General features: G+C 37.1%; 1 protein-coding gene across 1 annotated transcript; it reads left to right on the top strand.

Moving 5' to 3' along the window:
• The first annotated feature begins 17,962 nt into the window (after window positions 1-17,962).
• On the top strand, window positions 17,963-18,301 carry LOC122903943 (40S ribosomal protein S21-like). The gene has a single exon (XM_044244469.1). The coding sequence runs from the start codon at window positions 17,998-18,000 to the stop codon at window positions 18,247-18,249; it is 252 nt and encodes an 83-aa protein (XP_044100404.1). The 5' UTR covers window positions 17,963-17,997; the 3' UTR covers window positions 18,250-18,301.
• The last annotated feature ends 251 nt before the right edge of the window (window positions 18,302-18,552 follow it).

Here is an 18,552-nt window from a genome sequence, read left to right as displayed (position 1 = left end):
CATATTTAGAAAGATCTTTCTGCTACATCATAACATAGCCTACGGTTAGTTGCACTAATCACTTGCTTACCATTCAGCATTGTTGGTGTTTAGAAAGATGACTGTTGCTTTAACCACACTCACAAAAGAACCCATAAGGTAAAGTTCTTGCTGAGGTTTTTTGCAACATTTATTAAATGTTTCCTGTAGCAAAATGAACACTTCTCTAGACTGTAGCAAAATTTTACTAAGTTGTGTTTATGATGATAGACATTGTTGTAAAAATTTATACTCAGTTAAAGCAAAATGCTTTATGTGTAATGTGATGAAAGATGCATTCTAGCATGAGAATTTCTTTTATAATGCTATTCAAATATTTCTAAATTCTTTTTCCTTTCAAGACTTTATTCAAATTCAAGTTAGTTCATGCATAGTGTATTATTAGTTTCAGAGGTAGAAGTCAGTGATTAACCAGTTGCCTATAACACCCAGTGTTCATTACATCAGGTGCCCAACTTAGTGCCCATCACTTACCTCATCCTCCCACCCACCGCCCCTCCACCAACCCTCACTTTGTTCCCAAATTTAAGAGTTTCTTACGGGTTGCTTCCCTCTCCATCTTTATCTTACTTTTTCTCCTTCCCCTCCCCTATGTTCATCTGTTTTGTTTCTTAAATTCCACATATGAATGAAATCATATGGTTTTTGTCTTTCTCTAACAAATACTTAGCATACTACACTCTAGTTCAATCCATCTCTACAAATTCTTTGATACTTCTTCCTTCGAATCCCCATTCCTTGCAGCTGGGCTATACATAGTGACTTGCTTCTGACAAAAAGAATATTGCAACATTGGGGCACTGGGTGGCTTAGTTACTTAAGTATCTGCCTTCAGTTCAGGTCATGATCTAAGAGTCTTGTCTTGAGACACACCAGCTAGAATAGGACAATAAGGTTTGTCATCATATTTTAAAGGCTCTTTCTTTCTTTCTTTCTTCTTTCTTTCTTTTCCTTCCTTTCTTCCTTCCTTCCTTCCTTCCTTTCTTTTGAAGAAAACATGGAGTGGATTCACATTCAGCATGGAGTCCAACACAGGGTTTGAACAATGACCTTGTGGGACCAAGAGTCAGACACAGGCACCCACTCACCCCAGTTTTTCTTAATGTTATTCCATAATGCCAGAGGAATAAAATCTAAACTGATAGGTCATTTGATTGGACAAGGTCTGTTATCTTCGTATTTACCTATCTCTCCCTACATTCACTCTCTTTCTAACCCTTGTTATCTCTAAATAACTTTCTCTCCAGATGTCCATTCTGCATCTCATTGAGGTAGAGCGCTGTGTTATTCTAGAAATACCATGGCCTTTGGAGTCAGACAGTTCTGGGTTCAACTCCAAATTCACATTTTTACCTGTAAGCTGCTGTTATAGCATCCTACAAAATCTTTTTAACCCTTTTCAGTCTCACTTTTCTTTCATGTGATATGGGATTTATAATACTTACAACCTAGGGGTCTTGTAAAGATTAAGTGAATATAACATACAGAGAAACTTTACTCTGGGATGAGCCAAAATTGGCAACTCCCATATTGGAGAGAATGGTTGTTCTTGTCATTATGATTATAACTTAAGACTTGATTTTGGCTGTCTCCCCTTACTAAAATGCAAGCTGTTAAAAGGTAAGTTCTACTTTTCTATATTACACCTAAAAAGAAACAAGAGAATTGTCTGGTGAATTATTCTGGAATCTCAGGTTACCTGTCAATGAGCCCTTTGAGATCTGGGTTTTGCCTCCCTTAGGTCAGGGGAGAGGGCTTTTCAAGCTCAGTAAAAGAGGCTGCCTCTGAATGTAACCACTGAGCTTAACTTTCCATGAGAATGGCAGAAAGATGTTTCCTTTCCCCTTAACCTGAAGCCTCTTCTTATAAGATCATCAGGCACTAACACTTGGTGCTATCAGAAACTTCCCCGACTAAGGCTTTTTTGTTGCCAGAGCCCTATTGACTAATAGGCATACACAAGGTTATTCTCACTATATAAGACATGACAAAGGACCAGACTTCATCCTTTGGAGCACAGCCCTATGCTATCCAGAAGTATCTCAAATGCCTCTCTGTGACACTCAGAGAATGAGGTGTGCCTCCTCTTAATGATCTTGGGCTTTCACAGGTCCAAAGTGAAGTCTGACTTTTTCACCCATAGTGCATGACATTGTTTTGCTATCACATACCTTGCCTGTGTTGAGCCAAACAGATAAAAATCTTTGACCCGAGGTGTATATTCCATTGAGAAAAAGAAAAACAGGAACAGAAAATAATGAAAATGGATTCATAAAATACATCACATGGACAGGTAAAATACATACAGATGTAAAAGATATATATGTATGTGAAGAATATGTAGTAGAGAAGGTAAGTGCTTTGAAGAAAAAGTTAAGCAGACAATATGGAGTGTTGGGGAAACACATATCTTATGATCTGTTCATTTACCAACAGCTGGATGTACCTACTCAATATATGTTCTAGGAGACATACACAGTGATGCTTATTATAGTAATGTTTAAAGTTTTTTTTTTTTTTAAAAAAAGGAGGAAAGTTAGATGTCCCTTAAAGAGAGGTCACCTGTTAGTGAGCTTCTGAGAGAAAGATCACAGTAGTCAACTATAGCTGATGGAAGGGAGGGAGGTAAGACTGGCAGCATAAAGAAAAGTTGGTAAAAGATCATGGAGGTAGATTAGAGGAAAATAATCATAACAAATAATATTTTTGGTGGCTTTCCCTATGCGGGGTGATATTCCAAAAAGTTAGTAAAGCCCATTTAATCCTCACAACAACTCTATGTAGTAGATATTATTGTCTTTTAGAGAAAGAGAGAGCTTAAGGGATCTTTACAAGATCACACCTTCGTGGTAAAGACGGGGCTCAAACCAGACAGTCTGAGTTCAGAATTACCATTTCAACTGTGATTAACTGTTCTACATGCCATATGTTCTCAGTAACCATAAGAGCAGAGAAAGCATGAAGAATTTCCACAGGAGAATTTTTCTAGGAAAAATTATATTTCCTTCTACCTAGTTACCAACATTTATGTTCTGTGATTCCTGGACAAAAGTGTTATATGGAGAATAATTTATATAAAAGGAATCTAATAATAATGTTTGAGATTATTGTGTTTTGCAGTCCCACATATAGTTGACAGAACAAAGTTTTCATCTTCATCAAAATCTGCTTAGAGCAATTTGTCTGCTCTCCTAGTTAGGTTTAAAAATATTTGAAGGAAAAGTATAAGAGTTTTGTATATATCATAAAAATATAATTGTCTCCCATCTGCTCTAGAGAGAAATTTTATTAAGTGCTAACTTATGAGGCCTAAAATTATATCAAAGGTATTTTTCTTTTGTATTGTCTCATTGTATGTGTTTTTGTGTTATTGTTACTAGCCTTTGATTTAATGCCAGATTTTTTTTTTAGTTATTCCATTATCATTTGCAGTGTGAATCATAAATCTAACATTTTAATGAGATGGCAATAGCTTAAAATCAGACACCAAATGTTCCAAATTATAGTGGGCCTGGATTTTTTTTTTACTGCAACCATCCTTTTCCCTCAACTGTGAGATCAAGTGTGTGCTATACAATAGGGTTTGTAGCTCTAAGACTTATAAATACTTATAAAACAGCCTCTCTTATACCAAAAATATCAGAAATAATGTTGTACAATGTCTACAGTAAGAACATTGATAATTTTGAACATGGTGAGCTTCTTCTTTAAAAGTTTATTATCTTCTTTTAATGCATTTATCTTTAGGTAGAGTTCATTTTATTGTTTAGCCATAAAAAGAAAATAAAGTAACATTTTAGACAGATTATTGGATTTATTGGCCTAAGCAAATTCACTTTGGAATAATAAGAACCTTATTGTGTCATTAAAGACTGAAATAAGGTATATTTGTTTCTATAACTTGAGCTCATGTGCTTCATGCTACATTGAGATTTTTAGAACTTAGTAACTTTTTTACCTTGAAATAAATATGTTGTTCGACTATCAAATATAGTTTTCCTTCTTCCCAGAAAGACTCAAGGATGTCAATAACTTTAAAATCCTGTGACATTTTTCTTTTTTGTAAGCAGGAAATAGCCATAATTCAAATATGTTCTCAATCCAACCTAGGCTTTGGGAAAATTGAGAAACTTACTCTTCTATGAAGAATAAATGCCAAAATCTCCATGGGCTATAGAAAATCACTAAGACTAATTTCTACTGTTTCTGTACAGTCAGATGAAAGAAAGAATAGACATTAGTAACAGAAAGATTTGGGTTCAAGTTTCACTTCTGCCCCATATTCTGTGATCTTGGAAGAGTCTTGTTTTCCTTTTTTAACTTTAGTTAGGCTCAATTTCCTCGATCACATTTGTAAATATGAGATAAAAGTAGTGCCTACCTTGGATAGCTGTGATGCAGGTTAAATAAAACAAAGGTTCAGTTTGGTGCTTAGAATATTCTCAGAGCCCCATAAATGGCAGATCTTGTCATTATTTCTGCTTCCTTATTTCGTTAAAGCCTTCATTATATCCTGGAGTACAGTTTGTCAGGCATGCGTGATAAAATTGAGAGACTATGGTCTCTCCAAATAGTAACACTACTTGAATGTTCCAGGAAGCCAGATGCTGGGCAAAGAAAGTGTAAGTTTTTTATTTCAAGGCACAGTCACCCTAAGATAGCATGAACAACATATCAATATAACCCATGATTCAATAATGCAGACATTGCACAGAGTGGATTTCAGTATGGGTCACATCATAAATTAACCCTGCTTACAGAAATAAAAAGGATCATAAGATAATACTATGAGTAAAATTTGTATGTCAACCAATTGGGTAATCTAGATAAAATCGGCAAATTTCTGGAAATATGAATTATCAAAAGTGGCATAAGAAGAAATAGGAAATCTGAATAGATACAAAACAAGTAATGAGACTGATTTAGTAATCAAGAACCATGAAACACAGGAAAGTCCAGGACCAATTGGTTTCATTGTTGAGTTCTACCAAACATTTAAAGAATTGCCACCAACTTCTCTCAAGCAACTCCAAAATTAAAAGAGAAGGGAACAACTCTTAACTCAGTTTTCGAGGTCTGCATTACACTGATACCACAGCCAAGAAAAGACCGCACAGAAAAGAAACCTGCAGGCCAACAACCCTTATGAATATAGCTGTAAAAATCCTTTGGAAAATACTAGTAAATGGAATCCAACAGCAGAGTAAAAGGATTATAGACCAGGTTCAAGTGGGATTTATTTTTTTCTTAAGTTTTATCCCAAGAATGCGAGGGTGTTTGAAATACTGAAATCAACCAGTGTAATGTATCACAGAATAATACTTCAGTAGAATAAGGGGAGAAACCACATGATCACCTCAACTGATGCAGAAAAGCATTTGGCAAATGTCATGATTAAAAACATTCAACAAACTAGGAATAGTAGGACACTTCATTAACATGACAAAAGACATTTGTCAAAAACCTGCAGCTAACATCATACTTGCTATGGACTGAATTGTGTTCCCTCAAAATTCATATGTTGAAGCCCAAACCCCCAATGTGACTGTATTTGGAACCAGGGTCTATATTGAAATAATTAGGATTAAATTATGTCATGTGGAAAAAGGAGAATAAAATTGGAGGGCTCACACCTCTTAAAGCTTACTACCATTTGATAGTAATCCAATCATTATGGTACCAATATAAGAATAAAAATATAGACCAATAGAGTAGCATTGAAAGTCCATAAATAAACTCATACTTCTATGATCAAGTTATTATAGACAAGGATGCCAAGACCTATCAATGGGGAAACAATAGTCTTTTCAACAAATGGTGCTGGAACAACCAGATAGCCACATGCAAAGGAATGAAGTTGGGGGCGTCTGGGTGGCTCAGTGGGTTATGCCTCTGCCTTTGGCTCAGGTCATGAGCTCATGGTCCTGGGATTGAGCCCCACATCAGGCTCTCTGCTTCCCACCCCCCCGCCCCACCCCACCTGCCTCTTTGCCACCTTGTGATCTCTCTCTATGTCAAATAAATAAAATCTTTAAAAAACAAGAAAAAAGAAAAAGATTGAAGTTGGTCCATTACTTCACAACATATAAAAAAATTGCTCAAATGGAGCAACCACCTAAATGTGAGAGTTAAAACTACGAAGTTCTTAGGAAAAAAAAAAGGGAAAAATATTCATGACCTTGGATTTGGCGAAAGGTCTTAGATATGACACTACCAATAGAACTACCAAAAGAAAAACAGATAGATAAATCGGACTTCATGAAGATTTAAAACTTCTTATGCAACAGAGGGCATTATCAACAAAATGAAAAGAGAACCTACAGCATGTGAGAAAACATTTGCAAATCATATATCTTATAAGGGTCCAGCATACAGAATTATAATGAACTCTTACAATGCAACAACAAAAGACACACGACCCAGTTAAAAATGGACAAAGAACTTGAGTGGGCAGTCCCTCAAAAAACATATTCAAATAGCCAACAAGCACAAGAAGCATGGTCAACATCATTAACCATTAGGGAAATGCCAATCCAAAGCACAATAAGACCTCACTTTACAGTCATTAGGATAGATGTCATTTTTCAAAAAGGAAAGGAAAAGAAAAGTGAGTCTTGGCAAGGAGGTGGAGAAATTGGAACCCTCAGACATTGCAACCCAGCGAGTCCATTCCTGGGTATAAACCAGGCATAATGAGAACAAGCGTTCAGACAAAAACTTATATACAGATACTCCTAGCAGCACCATTCACAATAGTCAAAATGTGGAAATCACCCAAATGCCCATCAATGGATGAATGGATAAACAAATTGGTATACACATACAATGAAATACTATTCAGCAATAAAACAGAATGAACTACTGATAGCAGGCTACAACATAGCTGAATCTTGAAAACATTATGATAAATGAAAGAAGCTAGGCACAAAAGGTTGCATGTTGTATTCTTCCGTTTATATCAAATAGCCAGAAGAGACAAATTTGCAGAGACTGAAAACAGATTGGTGGTTGCTAGGGGCAAGGGGAGAGGCATCGAAAGTGACTTCTTAATGGGCATGAGAGTTTCCTTGGAGGTGATAAAAATGTTTTATTAGATAGAGGCAGAGATTGTAGAACACTGTGAATGTACCCACTGAATTGTGCATTTTAAAGTGATTAATTTTATGTTGTGTGAATCTCCCTTCAGTTTTTAGGAAGGAAGGGAGGGAGGGAGAGAGAAAGAGAAAGAAAGAAAGAAAGAGAGAGAAGATGGAAGAAAGGAAGAGAGAAAGGAAAATTGACACCTGTCCCTAGAATACCACAACATCCAAAGGCATTTTCTAGAATCAAAAAACCTGTAAGGGGGCGCCTGGGTGGCTCAGGGCATTAAACCTCTGCCTTCAGCTCAGGCTATGATCTCAGGGTCCTGGGATCGAGCCCCGCATCAGGCTCTCTGCTGAGTGGGGAGTCTGCTTTCCCCCGCTCTGCCTGCCTCTGTGCCTACTTGTAATCTCTCTCTCTCTCTCTCTCTGTCAAATAAATAAATAGAATCTTAAAAAAAAAAAAAAAAAAAAAAAACCTGTAATAATCAGCTCCGCATATCCAAAGGCAAACTCCCATCACTACAACTAAGTGTAGGATTACTTCTTGACGATTTTTCAGGTTTCTGGGCTCTGGGCTCTACTCAGGCAGGGTAGCCCTAAACTCCCTTGAGTTAGGTAACTTTCCCTGACTCCTCATTTCTTCTGTTGCATGTGTCCTCCTAATCCCCACCACCATCAATCCCTACCATAAAAGAGTTTAGTCATCTATTTCATTCTGGCTCTCAATATAAATATTCTCCAGCATTAAAACAGAAGCCCAAATAAAAATACACCATTCTGGATCACCTTTACCCATATCTACCTATCACATATCCCCCCGACTGCCCAGGATTCCCTCCACAGTCTAGCCAGATAAGCTTAAATATCCTTTTATTCCTAAAGCTACACTTACTCGACTAGACTATGTGACTTTACAGCTCTACTCATAAGTATTAATTCTTTTTGAGATGAAATACATTCATTAGTATTATTTAAAGCTTGCTTGGCTTAAGTTAATTTCTGATCCTCTTTTATGAGTTTCTGGCCTTGGGCTTTAATTAATCTATGCTGAGAATGGTAAACTCCATCCTTGTCATCCATCATCCCTTATTTTAATAAGCTTAAATATGCTAACACACATTCAGCCTCTCCAGTCCATAGCATTATGTCCACATGCAAATATTTGGTTTGGAGGATAGGACAAAGGGCTGCATAAAGGCCGGGAAAGGTTTTGAACTTCAGGAAGGAAAGGAACAAAAGGTGACTTTCGAAAGATGTAAAAATTTTGGTTCAGAAATGTTGGACCAATAGCTTGCAAAGTAATTTAGCAGAAAGGTTTAAGAACCCTTCAGTCGCCAAGTAGTAAACATCGCCACCCTCACAGAGGCCTTTAATTTAGAAAGTCCTGCAGAACTAGAAAAGCAGATGAAGTCAAATAATACAAGATATCTTGCACATTTCCAGCTTCGCTTTTCAAAGACTTTGTACTTGATCTTAACCCATTTAAACATGCCACTCCTAGGACTCACAAACTTCCAAAAGATCATTACTTTTGTAGTAATAGCTAGCATTTATGTGATTGCAAAGCAATTTTAAACACACTGTCTCATTTGACAGAATGGAAAATATAACTGTTATCCCCCTCATTTTAGAGACGAGTGGCCTAAAAATCAAAGCATTTAAATAACTGATAAGCCACAGAGCTGGAAGCCAAACCCAGATCCTTTGATATCCACACTCTCTAAACTCATTATGCTATTTCTTGAATCACACATTATGCCTGACTGTGATGAATATCTTTTTGTCTCTATTATTTTTTGTCTCTACTTTTTCTGGTAGGATTTTAGGTACATATAAATGGATATCCCATATGTGATAATTTTTAATTCAAGCAGATATTCTTTTTTATTATTAGCTAATCTGTAGAAAACTTTGCATAAGACGGGTTGGAAAATTACAACCAAAATAAACGAATAAGACATTGAAATGAATCTACTGAGTGATAAGATTTACACAAATGGCTAAAATGCACAACAGTGTTAGCCCACGTTCCCCTACAATACAATCCCCCTAGGCACACTTACTAAGCCTATAGCATCCTGCAGGCCTCACCTGAAAATTGTGGTTTCATATTGATATGTTACCAAGTATTATGGGGATTCTTATGATGAGACACACCAGATTATAGAAAGTTGGTGGTAATAATAGGAATAACTTAAGTACTATGGCATCTCAAAGAACATACAGGTTACCTCCAGTTGTGGAATTCTACAAAGGCCACATGGAGAAAATGATATTTAAATCATTAGAGCTGTTTAGGGTTCTAATAGCAGAGGAAACTCACAAAGTACCATGAGTACACAGAATACATTTTGGAATGGAAATTATTTCAGCATAACAAATGCTTATGACAGGTATAAGGAAAGATGAGGCTATCTTAAAAGGAGTTTTTGACTATTTATGCTAGAGAATTTAAATTAATTCCATATGTTATAAGGAGCAATGATATGCTTAGGGTTTTTAGAAACCGAACCAATGGATTGTCTAAAGTTCTCTGTCATTTTTTACTGACTCCAAAGTGAGCTGAAAGTGACCTCTTATTTTCATTACTTAAAGCAAAAACAGTTTTTTTTTTTTTTAGAAAAAGAAGAAGAGCAGTTTATGTACTTTGCTATGCAAGTGAATCAATCATTTATATAAATGTAAGATTACATGTGTCAATATAATAGATAATTATTATACTTTGTGTATATTCATAGATTATTTATAAATCTTTCCTGGTAGACTTAAACTAAATTTACCACAGTGATCTTTGTACACCAATTTTTTTATATGTATCTATTTATTTCCCTCTTGCATCCTAGTATAATTATTTCTCTAGCATCCAGCTAAAAAGCTTTATTAAAGTATCTTGACTTGGGGAAGTATTTTGGATCCCAAATTTATTTGTCCCTTATGATTGGGAGATTCAGTCATGGGGTGGGTAATAATCCTACCAAGCAATCATTAAGTCATCCAAATATTTATCAATTTAGACTAAGCACCAAGTTTAGGAAGGCACAATTCTGCCAATGAGGAGCTTACATTCCAATAGAGGGAGACACAGGAACTAAGAAATTAAAGCAATGATTCACTACAGTGCTGTAATAGAGAAAGAGATGGTAAAAGTGTAGAGAAGTGTGTTCAATTCTGGGGATGAAAATAAATGAGGAAAAAGACTGGACCAGAGGTAGAAAAGCTTCTACTTACCCAGGGGCATTCAAATCAGATTCACCGTATTGCACAAATCATGACCTGCAGATACTCAAGAGAAATTTTGCTTATCTTTTTGAAGCACTCACACTGGGCCCCCAAAGCAAGTTTTTCATTTCTAATCATTTATATACATTTATGTCTTGAAGCCATGCCATTTCCAAAACACTCTCTAAATATAGTGAGATGTAGAGATGCTTTGTTATATATAATGGCAAAAATAGGAATAAACTATTAAAAATTTAATGTGTTAGATGCCAGTTAAACAGTAAAGAAGGACTGGAAAGTTAGCATTTATGATATATGTGTACCAACAATAATAGGTCATAAAATTTCACAAAGCACTCACTGTTTAAAGTAAAAAACAAACAACAACAACAACAACAAAACGTAGTTTGGTCAGTGCTGTGTGTGGAAGCTTCATCTGGCATGGCATGGGTGGAACAAGAAGAGGGGACCTGGGTGACTATTCAGGGGACTGATGCCAGAGTCTAGGCAAGTGCTAGAGAACTGGAAATAGTTAAGGCAAAGGCTTCCAAATGATATGATGTGAGGAGACAGGAAAGGAGAATTCAACATTACTCTGAGGTCTGAGGTCTGAGGTCTAAGCAAGTGAAAAATTAGGGGTGTCATTTATATAAGCCAAGAAAAAAGCTGGCCTTGAGGGAGGGGTGGATCAATTCTAGTTTGACTTCAAAATATGACAGCAAGTGATTGTGGGTAACGTTTGGTTCATTGAGCGGTGCGGACTGCTATCACTTATAACAATAGACTAACAGGCAGGATCAATAACACATTCTGTTGGAAACAGGGAAATGTTATTATGGTTTTTGATCAGCATATCCAAGTGATGAGTGAATTCTATCCCCAGACAACCACCCTTCCCATAGATTCCTGTGAGAGGTACGTGGATAGAGATTAATATTAGGAAAAGAAACATCTACTGGGATTTTGGCTCCAAAGTGAAACTTTAAACCCATGCAGAGCAAGGCTAGATTGTGGAAAGACTTAAAGATTCCTTTTGCCTAAGTGGTCTCTTTTCTCCTAGATTTCTCTCTGGTGGTTTCTTCGCTTAGAGCTAAGTGCTGGGGGCGTAGGTGTGAATGTGTACTTGTTGGAGTATTGATATGGGTTTGTGTGTATATCTAGGACATTTACCTCCAAACTGGAGGAATTTCTGAATCGTAATTGCCTCCAGTTTGGTGATAGATAGTAATAGCAGTATTTAGCATGACTTCGATTATTTAAGTGTAACACAGGAATGAATTATTTAATTCTTATAGAAACCATGTATTACTAGCTCCATTTGACAAAGGGGAAAACTAGGGCAAAGAGAAGTTAAGTAAGTTAACTGAAGTTGTAGAGTTAGTAAGTGGCAGAATCAAGATTCTAATCCAAGCAGACTGTCACACTGCTTCTTAGTAGAATCTTTTTTAGTCAATTTCAAATTAAGTAACTAACCAGCTACACTAGTGTTCTCCATCAACTATGCAAGGTCTAATGATGGCCCACTGCTCTGCATCCCCTCTCTCAGATCCAATGACCATAATGTAGTCCCATTATATATTCTTCCCTCCATTGTCAAAGATTAATTGACCATATAATTGTGGATTTATTTGTGGGTTCTCTATTCTGTTCTATGATTGTGTGTCTATTACTGTGCCAGTAGCATATGTATTGATACTACAGTTTTATATCATACCTTCCAATCTGGGATTGTGATGCTTTAATTTTTTTTTCAAGGTTGCTTTGGCTATTTGGGGTCTTTTTTGGTGTAACATACAAATTTTAGGATTATTTGTTCTAGTTCTGTGAAAATTATTTTAATAGAGATTGCATTAAACTGATATAGATTGTTTTGGATAGGGTGAACATTTTAACAATATTTGTTCTCCCAATTCATGAGCATGATATATCTTTCCATTTTTTGGTGTCATCTTCAATTTCTTTTTTTTTTTTAAATTTTTTCAATTTATTTATTTTCAGAAAAACAGTATTCATTATTTTTTCACCACACCCAGTGCTCCATGCAATCCATGCCCTCTATAATACCCACCCCCTGGTACCCCAACCTCCCACCCCCCTGCCACTTCAAACCCCTCAGATTGTTTTTCAGAGTCCATAGTCTCTCATGATTCACCTCCCCTTCCAGTTTACCCCAACTCCCTTCTCCTCTCTAACACCCCCTTGTCCTCCATGCTATTTGTTATGCTCCACAAATAAGTGAAACCATATGATAATTGACTCTCTCTGCTTGACTTATTTCACTCAGCATAATCTCTTCCAGTCCCGTCCATGTTGCTACAAAAGTTGGGTATTCATCCTTTCTGATGGAGGCATAATACTCCATAGTGTATATGGACCACATCTTCCTTATCCATTTGTCCATTGAAGGGCATCTTGGTTCTTTCCATAGTTTGGCGACCGTGGCCATTGCTGCTATAAACATTGGGGTACAGATGGCCCTTCTTTTCACAACATCTGTATCCTTGGGGTAAATACCCAGGAGTGCAATTGCAGGGTCATAGGGAAGCTCTATTTTTAATTTATTGAGGAATCTCCACACTGTTCTACAAAGAGGCTGCACCAACTTGCATTCCCACCAACAGTGTAAAAGGGTTCCCCTTTCTCCACATCCTCTCCAACACATGTTGTTTCCTGTTTTGTTAATTTGGGCCATTCTAACTGGTGTAGGGTGATATCTCAATGTGGTTTTAATTTGAATCTCCCTGAGGGCTAATGATGATGAACATTTTTTCATGTGTCTGATAGCCATTTGTATGTCTTGATTGGAGAAGTGTCTGTTCATATCTTCTGCCCATTTTTTGATATGTTTCATCTTCAATTTCTTTCATCTGTGTTTTATGGTTTTCAGCGTACAGGTCTTTTACCTCTCCAGTTGAGTTTATTCCTAGGTATTTATTACTTTTGGTGCAATTGCAAATGGGATTGTTTTGTTAATTTTTCTTTCTGCTGCTTCATTGTTAGTGGCTAGAAATGCAATGGATTTCTGTATATTGATTTTGCGTCCTGGGACTTTAACTCATTTATCAGTTCTAGCAGTTTCTTTTGGTGCAGTTTTTAGAAATTTCTATATTTAGTATTATTTCATCTGCCAATGGTAAAAATTTTACTTTTTTTTTTTTTTTTTTTTTTTTACCAATTTAGATGGCTTTTCTTTTTCTTGTTTGATTGTTGAGGGTAGGGCTCCCAATACTATGTTAAATAAAAGTGATAAGAGAGGATATCCTTATCTTGTTCCTGATCTTAGGAGAAAAGCTCTGGTTTTTGCCATTGAGTATGATGTTAGCTCTAGGTTTTTCATATATAATCTTTATTACATATGTTCCACTTAAACCTACTTTAACCTAAAACTACTTTATGGAGGGTTTTATTATGAATGAATGTTGTACTTTGCCAAATGCTTTTTCTGCATCTATTCAAATTACCATATGGTTTTGATCCTTTCTCTTATTGATGTGATATATCACACTGATTGATTTACAAATATTGAATCACCCTTGCATCCCAGGAATAAAAACCATTTTATTGTGGTGAATGTTAACATATTATTGGATTTGGTTTGCTAAGGTTTTGCTGAGAATTTTTGCATCTATGTTTATCAGGGGTATTGGCCTGCAGTTCTCTTTATTTGTGCTACATCTGCTTTTGGTATCAGGGAAATGTTGGACTCACAGAATGAGTCTGGAAGCATTCCTTCACTTCTAATTTTTTTTTTTTTTTTGGAATAGTTAAGAACAATAGATGTTAACTCTTATTTAAATATTTAATAGAATTCCCCTCTGTAGTCATCTGGTTCTAAATTTTTGTTTTGTGGAGTTTTTGGTTACAGATTCAATTTCATTGCTGGTAATTGGTCTGTTCATATTTTCTATTTCTTTCTGATTAATTTTGGGAAGTTATATGTTTCTAGAAATTTATCTTTTTTTTCTAGGTTGTCAAATTTGTTGCATATAATTTTTCATAATATTCCCTTATAATTCTTTGTACATCTGGTGTGCACTTATTTCCTCTCATTCATTTCTGATTTTGCTTATTTGAGTTCTCTCTACTTTTTTTTTTAATCAATGTGGCCAAAGATTTATCAATTCTGTTGATCTTTTCAAAGAACTAGCTCCTGATTTTATCAATCTGTTCTTTTTGCCATTTTAATTGCTATGTTTTTATGTGGACCACCTTGGGTTGATTTTGTTGGAAATGCTCTGTGCCTCCTGGATCTGGATGTCTATTTCTTTCCCAGGATTTGGGGAATTTTCAGCTATTATTTCTTCAAGTAATTTTTTCTATTCCCTTTTCTCTCTTTTCTTCTGGAATCCCTATAATGTGAAGATTATTAAGCTTGATGGCTTTGCTGAGTTCTCTTAATCTAGTCTCTTTTTTTTATCCTTCTATTTTCTTTCTCTTGCTCAGTGTGATTGCTTTGCATTCCTCCCATCTCCAGTTCACTGTTCCATTCTTCTGCTATCTCTGGTCTACTATTTATTTCCTCTGGTGTACTTTTAATTTCAGTTATTGAATTTTTCATATCTGATTGGGTCTTAGTTTTCCATCTCTTTGTTGGTCTCACTGAGGTCCTCCATTCTCTCCTCAAGTCCAGTGAGTAACTCCATGACCATTACTTGAAATTCTCTATCAAGGATATTACTTATTTCCATTTCATTTATTTCTCTTGCTGTGATTTTGCCCTGTCCTTTCATTAGTGACATATTCCTCTGTCCTCTCATTTTATCTAACTCTCTGTGTCTCTTTCTGTGTTAAGAAAGTCAGTCAAAACTATTTCCTGGTTTTGAAAGTAGTAACCTTATGAAGAAGAGTTCCTATAGTGCCCTGTAGTGCAAAGTCTAGAACCTGGGGCTTCAGGAGTGTCTCCTATGTGTATTGCATGCACCCTGCCATTGTGGCTGAGCTGCATTTGCCTTCAGTCCAGTTGTCTGCAATGGTTTTCTTTGCCTGTTATGGGCAGAATTTTGTCCCTGTGTTGTTAATGGGCTGGTATAGGGCTGCTTTGGGTTTGAGTTGGTTCAGACCAGGCATTTTCCAGAGCTACAGTTGCGCCACACTATTGGGTTTCCCTGTGCTGTCCCCTGAGACCTTCATTGGTGGGTGGGGCCTGCAGTCAGACCAGATGTCCACCTCTAGCCCATTGCTGGGGCTGCAGTTGAACTGTGTGTGTGTGGGGGGGGGGGGGTTCTTCCCTTCTCGCCAGGGTCGGAGTCACTTTGGAGTGACACTGACCCCTGTTGGGGCTGCTTGCATACTGCCACACTTGTTGCCTTGCTTTAGATGGAGTTCTGATGAGGGTGTGTTAGATAGGGTAGGTCCACAGGAGAAGGTAGTGGTGGGACATGAGCTGTTAACAAACTATGTGAAGAGTGTTCTTACTACCCTGGTTCCTGTAGGTGTCCATGTGTCTACACTGGGGGGCCATGGAGGGAAATGGTGTCTGCCTGTTATTTTATCTTGGAGAAGTCTCCTAAAGATTCCTGCCCCTCCAGGATACTTGCTGAGATTAGTAAATAAGTTTTTTTATACCCCAGGCATTTTTCAAACTGTTGCTTCTATGCTGTATCTCAGTGGGGCTTTTTGTTATACTGTGTCTTTAAAAGCATAAACTCAGTTTCCTATCACCCTCCAGCAATCTCAGAGCCCAGTCTGCTGATTTTTAAAATTCCAGGTGTTAAGCCCCACTGATTGTTAAAAACCACAAAGTTAAGCCCCTCTGGTGTTCATAGTTAAATATTGTAGGGATTCGTCTTCCTGGTGTGGGTACCCAATGCCTGGGGTGTCTGGTGTGGGATCTGTTTTCCTCTTTCCACACCTCCTGTGATCTTCCTTCCCTGTGATAGTTCTGTGGTTCAGTATGACTCCCCACTGGGTTTCTATGCTTCCTACCATTTTTTATGTGGCCTCTTCTCTATGATTAGTTGTGGAGAGTCTGTTCTGCCAGTCTTCAGGTTGTTTCCTGGATTATTTCCACATATGGATATTCTCTAGGTATACCCATAGAACAAAGTAAACTTATAATCCTTCCACTCTGCCATCTTCTTCAGAAACCAAATAACTACTGATTTTATCATTTTTCTCCAATTTAAGAGATTTTTAAGTCTATTTAACAGATGCTTAAGTATTTTTTTTTTTTTATTTGAGTGTAGTTGTCACACAATATTATATTAGGTTGGGGGGTACAACATAGTGATTCAACATCCCTATACATTTTTCTTTGCTCACCACAAAAGTAACTACCATCTGTCAACATACAATACTGTTACAATGTCATTGATTATATTCCCTGTGCTGTGCCTTTTATTCCCATTACTTATTTATCCCATAACTGATAACTTGTACTTCCCACTCTCCTTCACTCATTTTGCCCATTACCTCACCTCTCCCCTTTTAGGAGTCATCAGTTTGTTCTTTGTATTTATAGGTCTGATTCTGCTTTCTGCATGTTTATTCATTTGTTTTGTTTTTTGGATCCCACATATAAGTAAAATCATATGGTATTTGTCTTTCTATGTCTGACTTATTTCACTTAGCATAATACCTGTTAGGTCCATCTGTGTTTTGCAAATGGCAAGATCAAAGGCTTAATCTGGGAAAAGATATACTAGAAGAGTCTGCAAACTCTGCTACCTTTTGGAGCCAGTCTAAATAAGTATTAAAAGCAGGTATTTGTTGCAGAATTCAGAGTTTTACTTTTATCGTGACATCATGCTGTTGGGGTATCCATTTTCCCTTATTTGTTCATAAATATGACATATTTCATTCACAGGAATCTCAAGAGTTTGCAAATGAAAGGCATTGAAGGTAAAGGTTAAAGTACTTTTTGTCATTGCCTGTGTTGCCTCTATCAACAATGTAAAGAATGTTTAGAATGTTTCTGTGTGTGGCCTAGACACTCTGGCTCTGTTGTGATGTTTCTGTAAAAAAACAAAGAATCACCAAACTACAAAAACCCACAAAAAAGTAAAGATTGAAAGTTAAGGTTCAGGTTTTACCCTTCCAAAGAATTTATTCTCAGATGGATATCACATATGAATTTAGCACAAACAAGTGGATGCAGAAACTTTGGAAGAGATCCCATAGATTTTTTTTCTGGTTGTTTTGTAGCTGCCATTCTCGAGCATAAAGTTTTCTTCTCTTCTGAGTAGTTATCCTGTATTTTAGGTATCAAATTATAAATCTTTTCAGAGTCACACTCAGCTGATGCTGAGCTGATTTCTGTTGGAAATAGGTTCAGGAAACCATCAGATCATTTCATGAGAATCAGAATATAATAAAAATATTAAAATCGTTACAACTGAAGATTCTAAAAAAGAAATCCTCACATGTAGGGTAAATAAGGTTTAAATGCATGTCTTCTTCACATCAACACACATTCATTCTGTAAAAATACTCTAGAGACTCATAATTGAATGCTTATTTAAAATGAAGTGATAACCCCAAAATATGTATGTGTTGATAAATGTAGTGAAAAGAAGGGCCATCTGTACCCCAATGTTCATGGCAGCAATGGCCACAGTCACCAAACTGTGGAAAGAGCCAAGATGCCCTTAACAGACAAATGGATAAAGAAGATGTGGGCGCTCGCGCTCGTGGTGCCGCCAGCAAGCGCGCCCCCGCCATGCAGAACGACGCTGGCGAGTTCGTGGACCTGTACCTGCCGTGGAAATGCTCCACCAGCAACCGCATCATCGGCGCCAAGGACCACGCGTCCATCCAGATGAACATGGCCGAGGTCGACAAGGTGACGGGCAGGTTCAAGGGCCAGTTCAAGACCTACGCGATCTGCGGGGCCATCCGCAGGATGGGGGAGTCCGACGACTCCATCCTCCGACTGGCCAAGGCTGACGGCATCGTTTCCAAGAACTTCTGACTGGAGGAGATCACAGAAGCGGGGGGTTTGTCCTAAATAAACAGTGAACCCCCCCCCCCCAAAAAAAAAAAAAAGATGTGGTTCATATATACTATGGAATATTATGCCTCCATCAGAAAGGAAGAATACCCAAATTTTCTATCAACATGGTTGGGACTGGAGGAGATTATGCTGAGTGGACTAAGTCAAGCAGAGAGAGTCAAATATCATATAGTTTCACTTACTTGTGGAGCATAAGGAATGACACAGAGGACATTGGGAGAAGGAGAGGAGAAGTGAGTTGGGGGAAATCAGAGGGGGAGA

This window comes from Neovison vison, chromosome 4 (assembly GCF_020171115.1).
Source record: "Neovison vison isolate M4711 chromosome 4, ASM_NN_V1, whole genome shotgun sequence".
NCBI classification, from domain to species: domain Eukaryota; kingdom Metazoa; phylum Chordata; class Mammalia; order Carnivora; family Mustelidae; genus Neogale; species Neogale vison.
Note: the sequence above shows the minus strand (reverse complement) of the source record. Positions and strands in the feature narration are given on the sequence as shown.

What these genes read in the sequence shown, in the direction of transcription:
- LOC122903943 (XM_044244469.1), top strand. Translation starts at nt 17,998, where the DNA reads ATGCAGAACGACGCTGGCGAGTTCGTGGACCTGTACCTGCCGTGGAAA.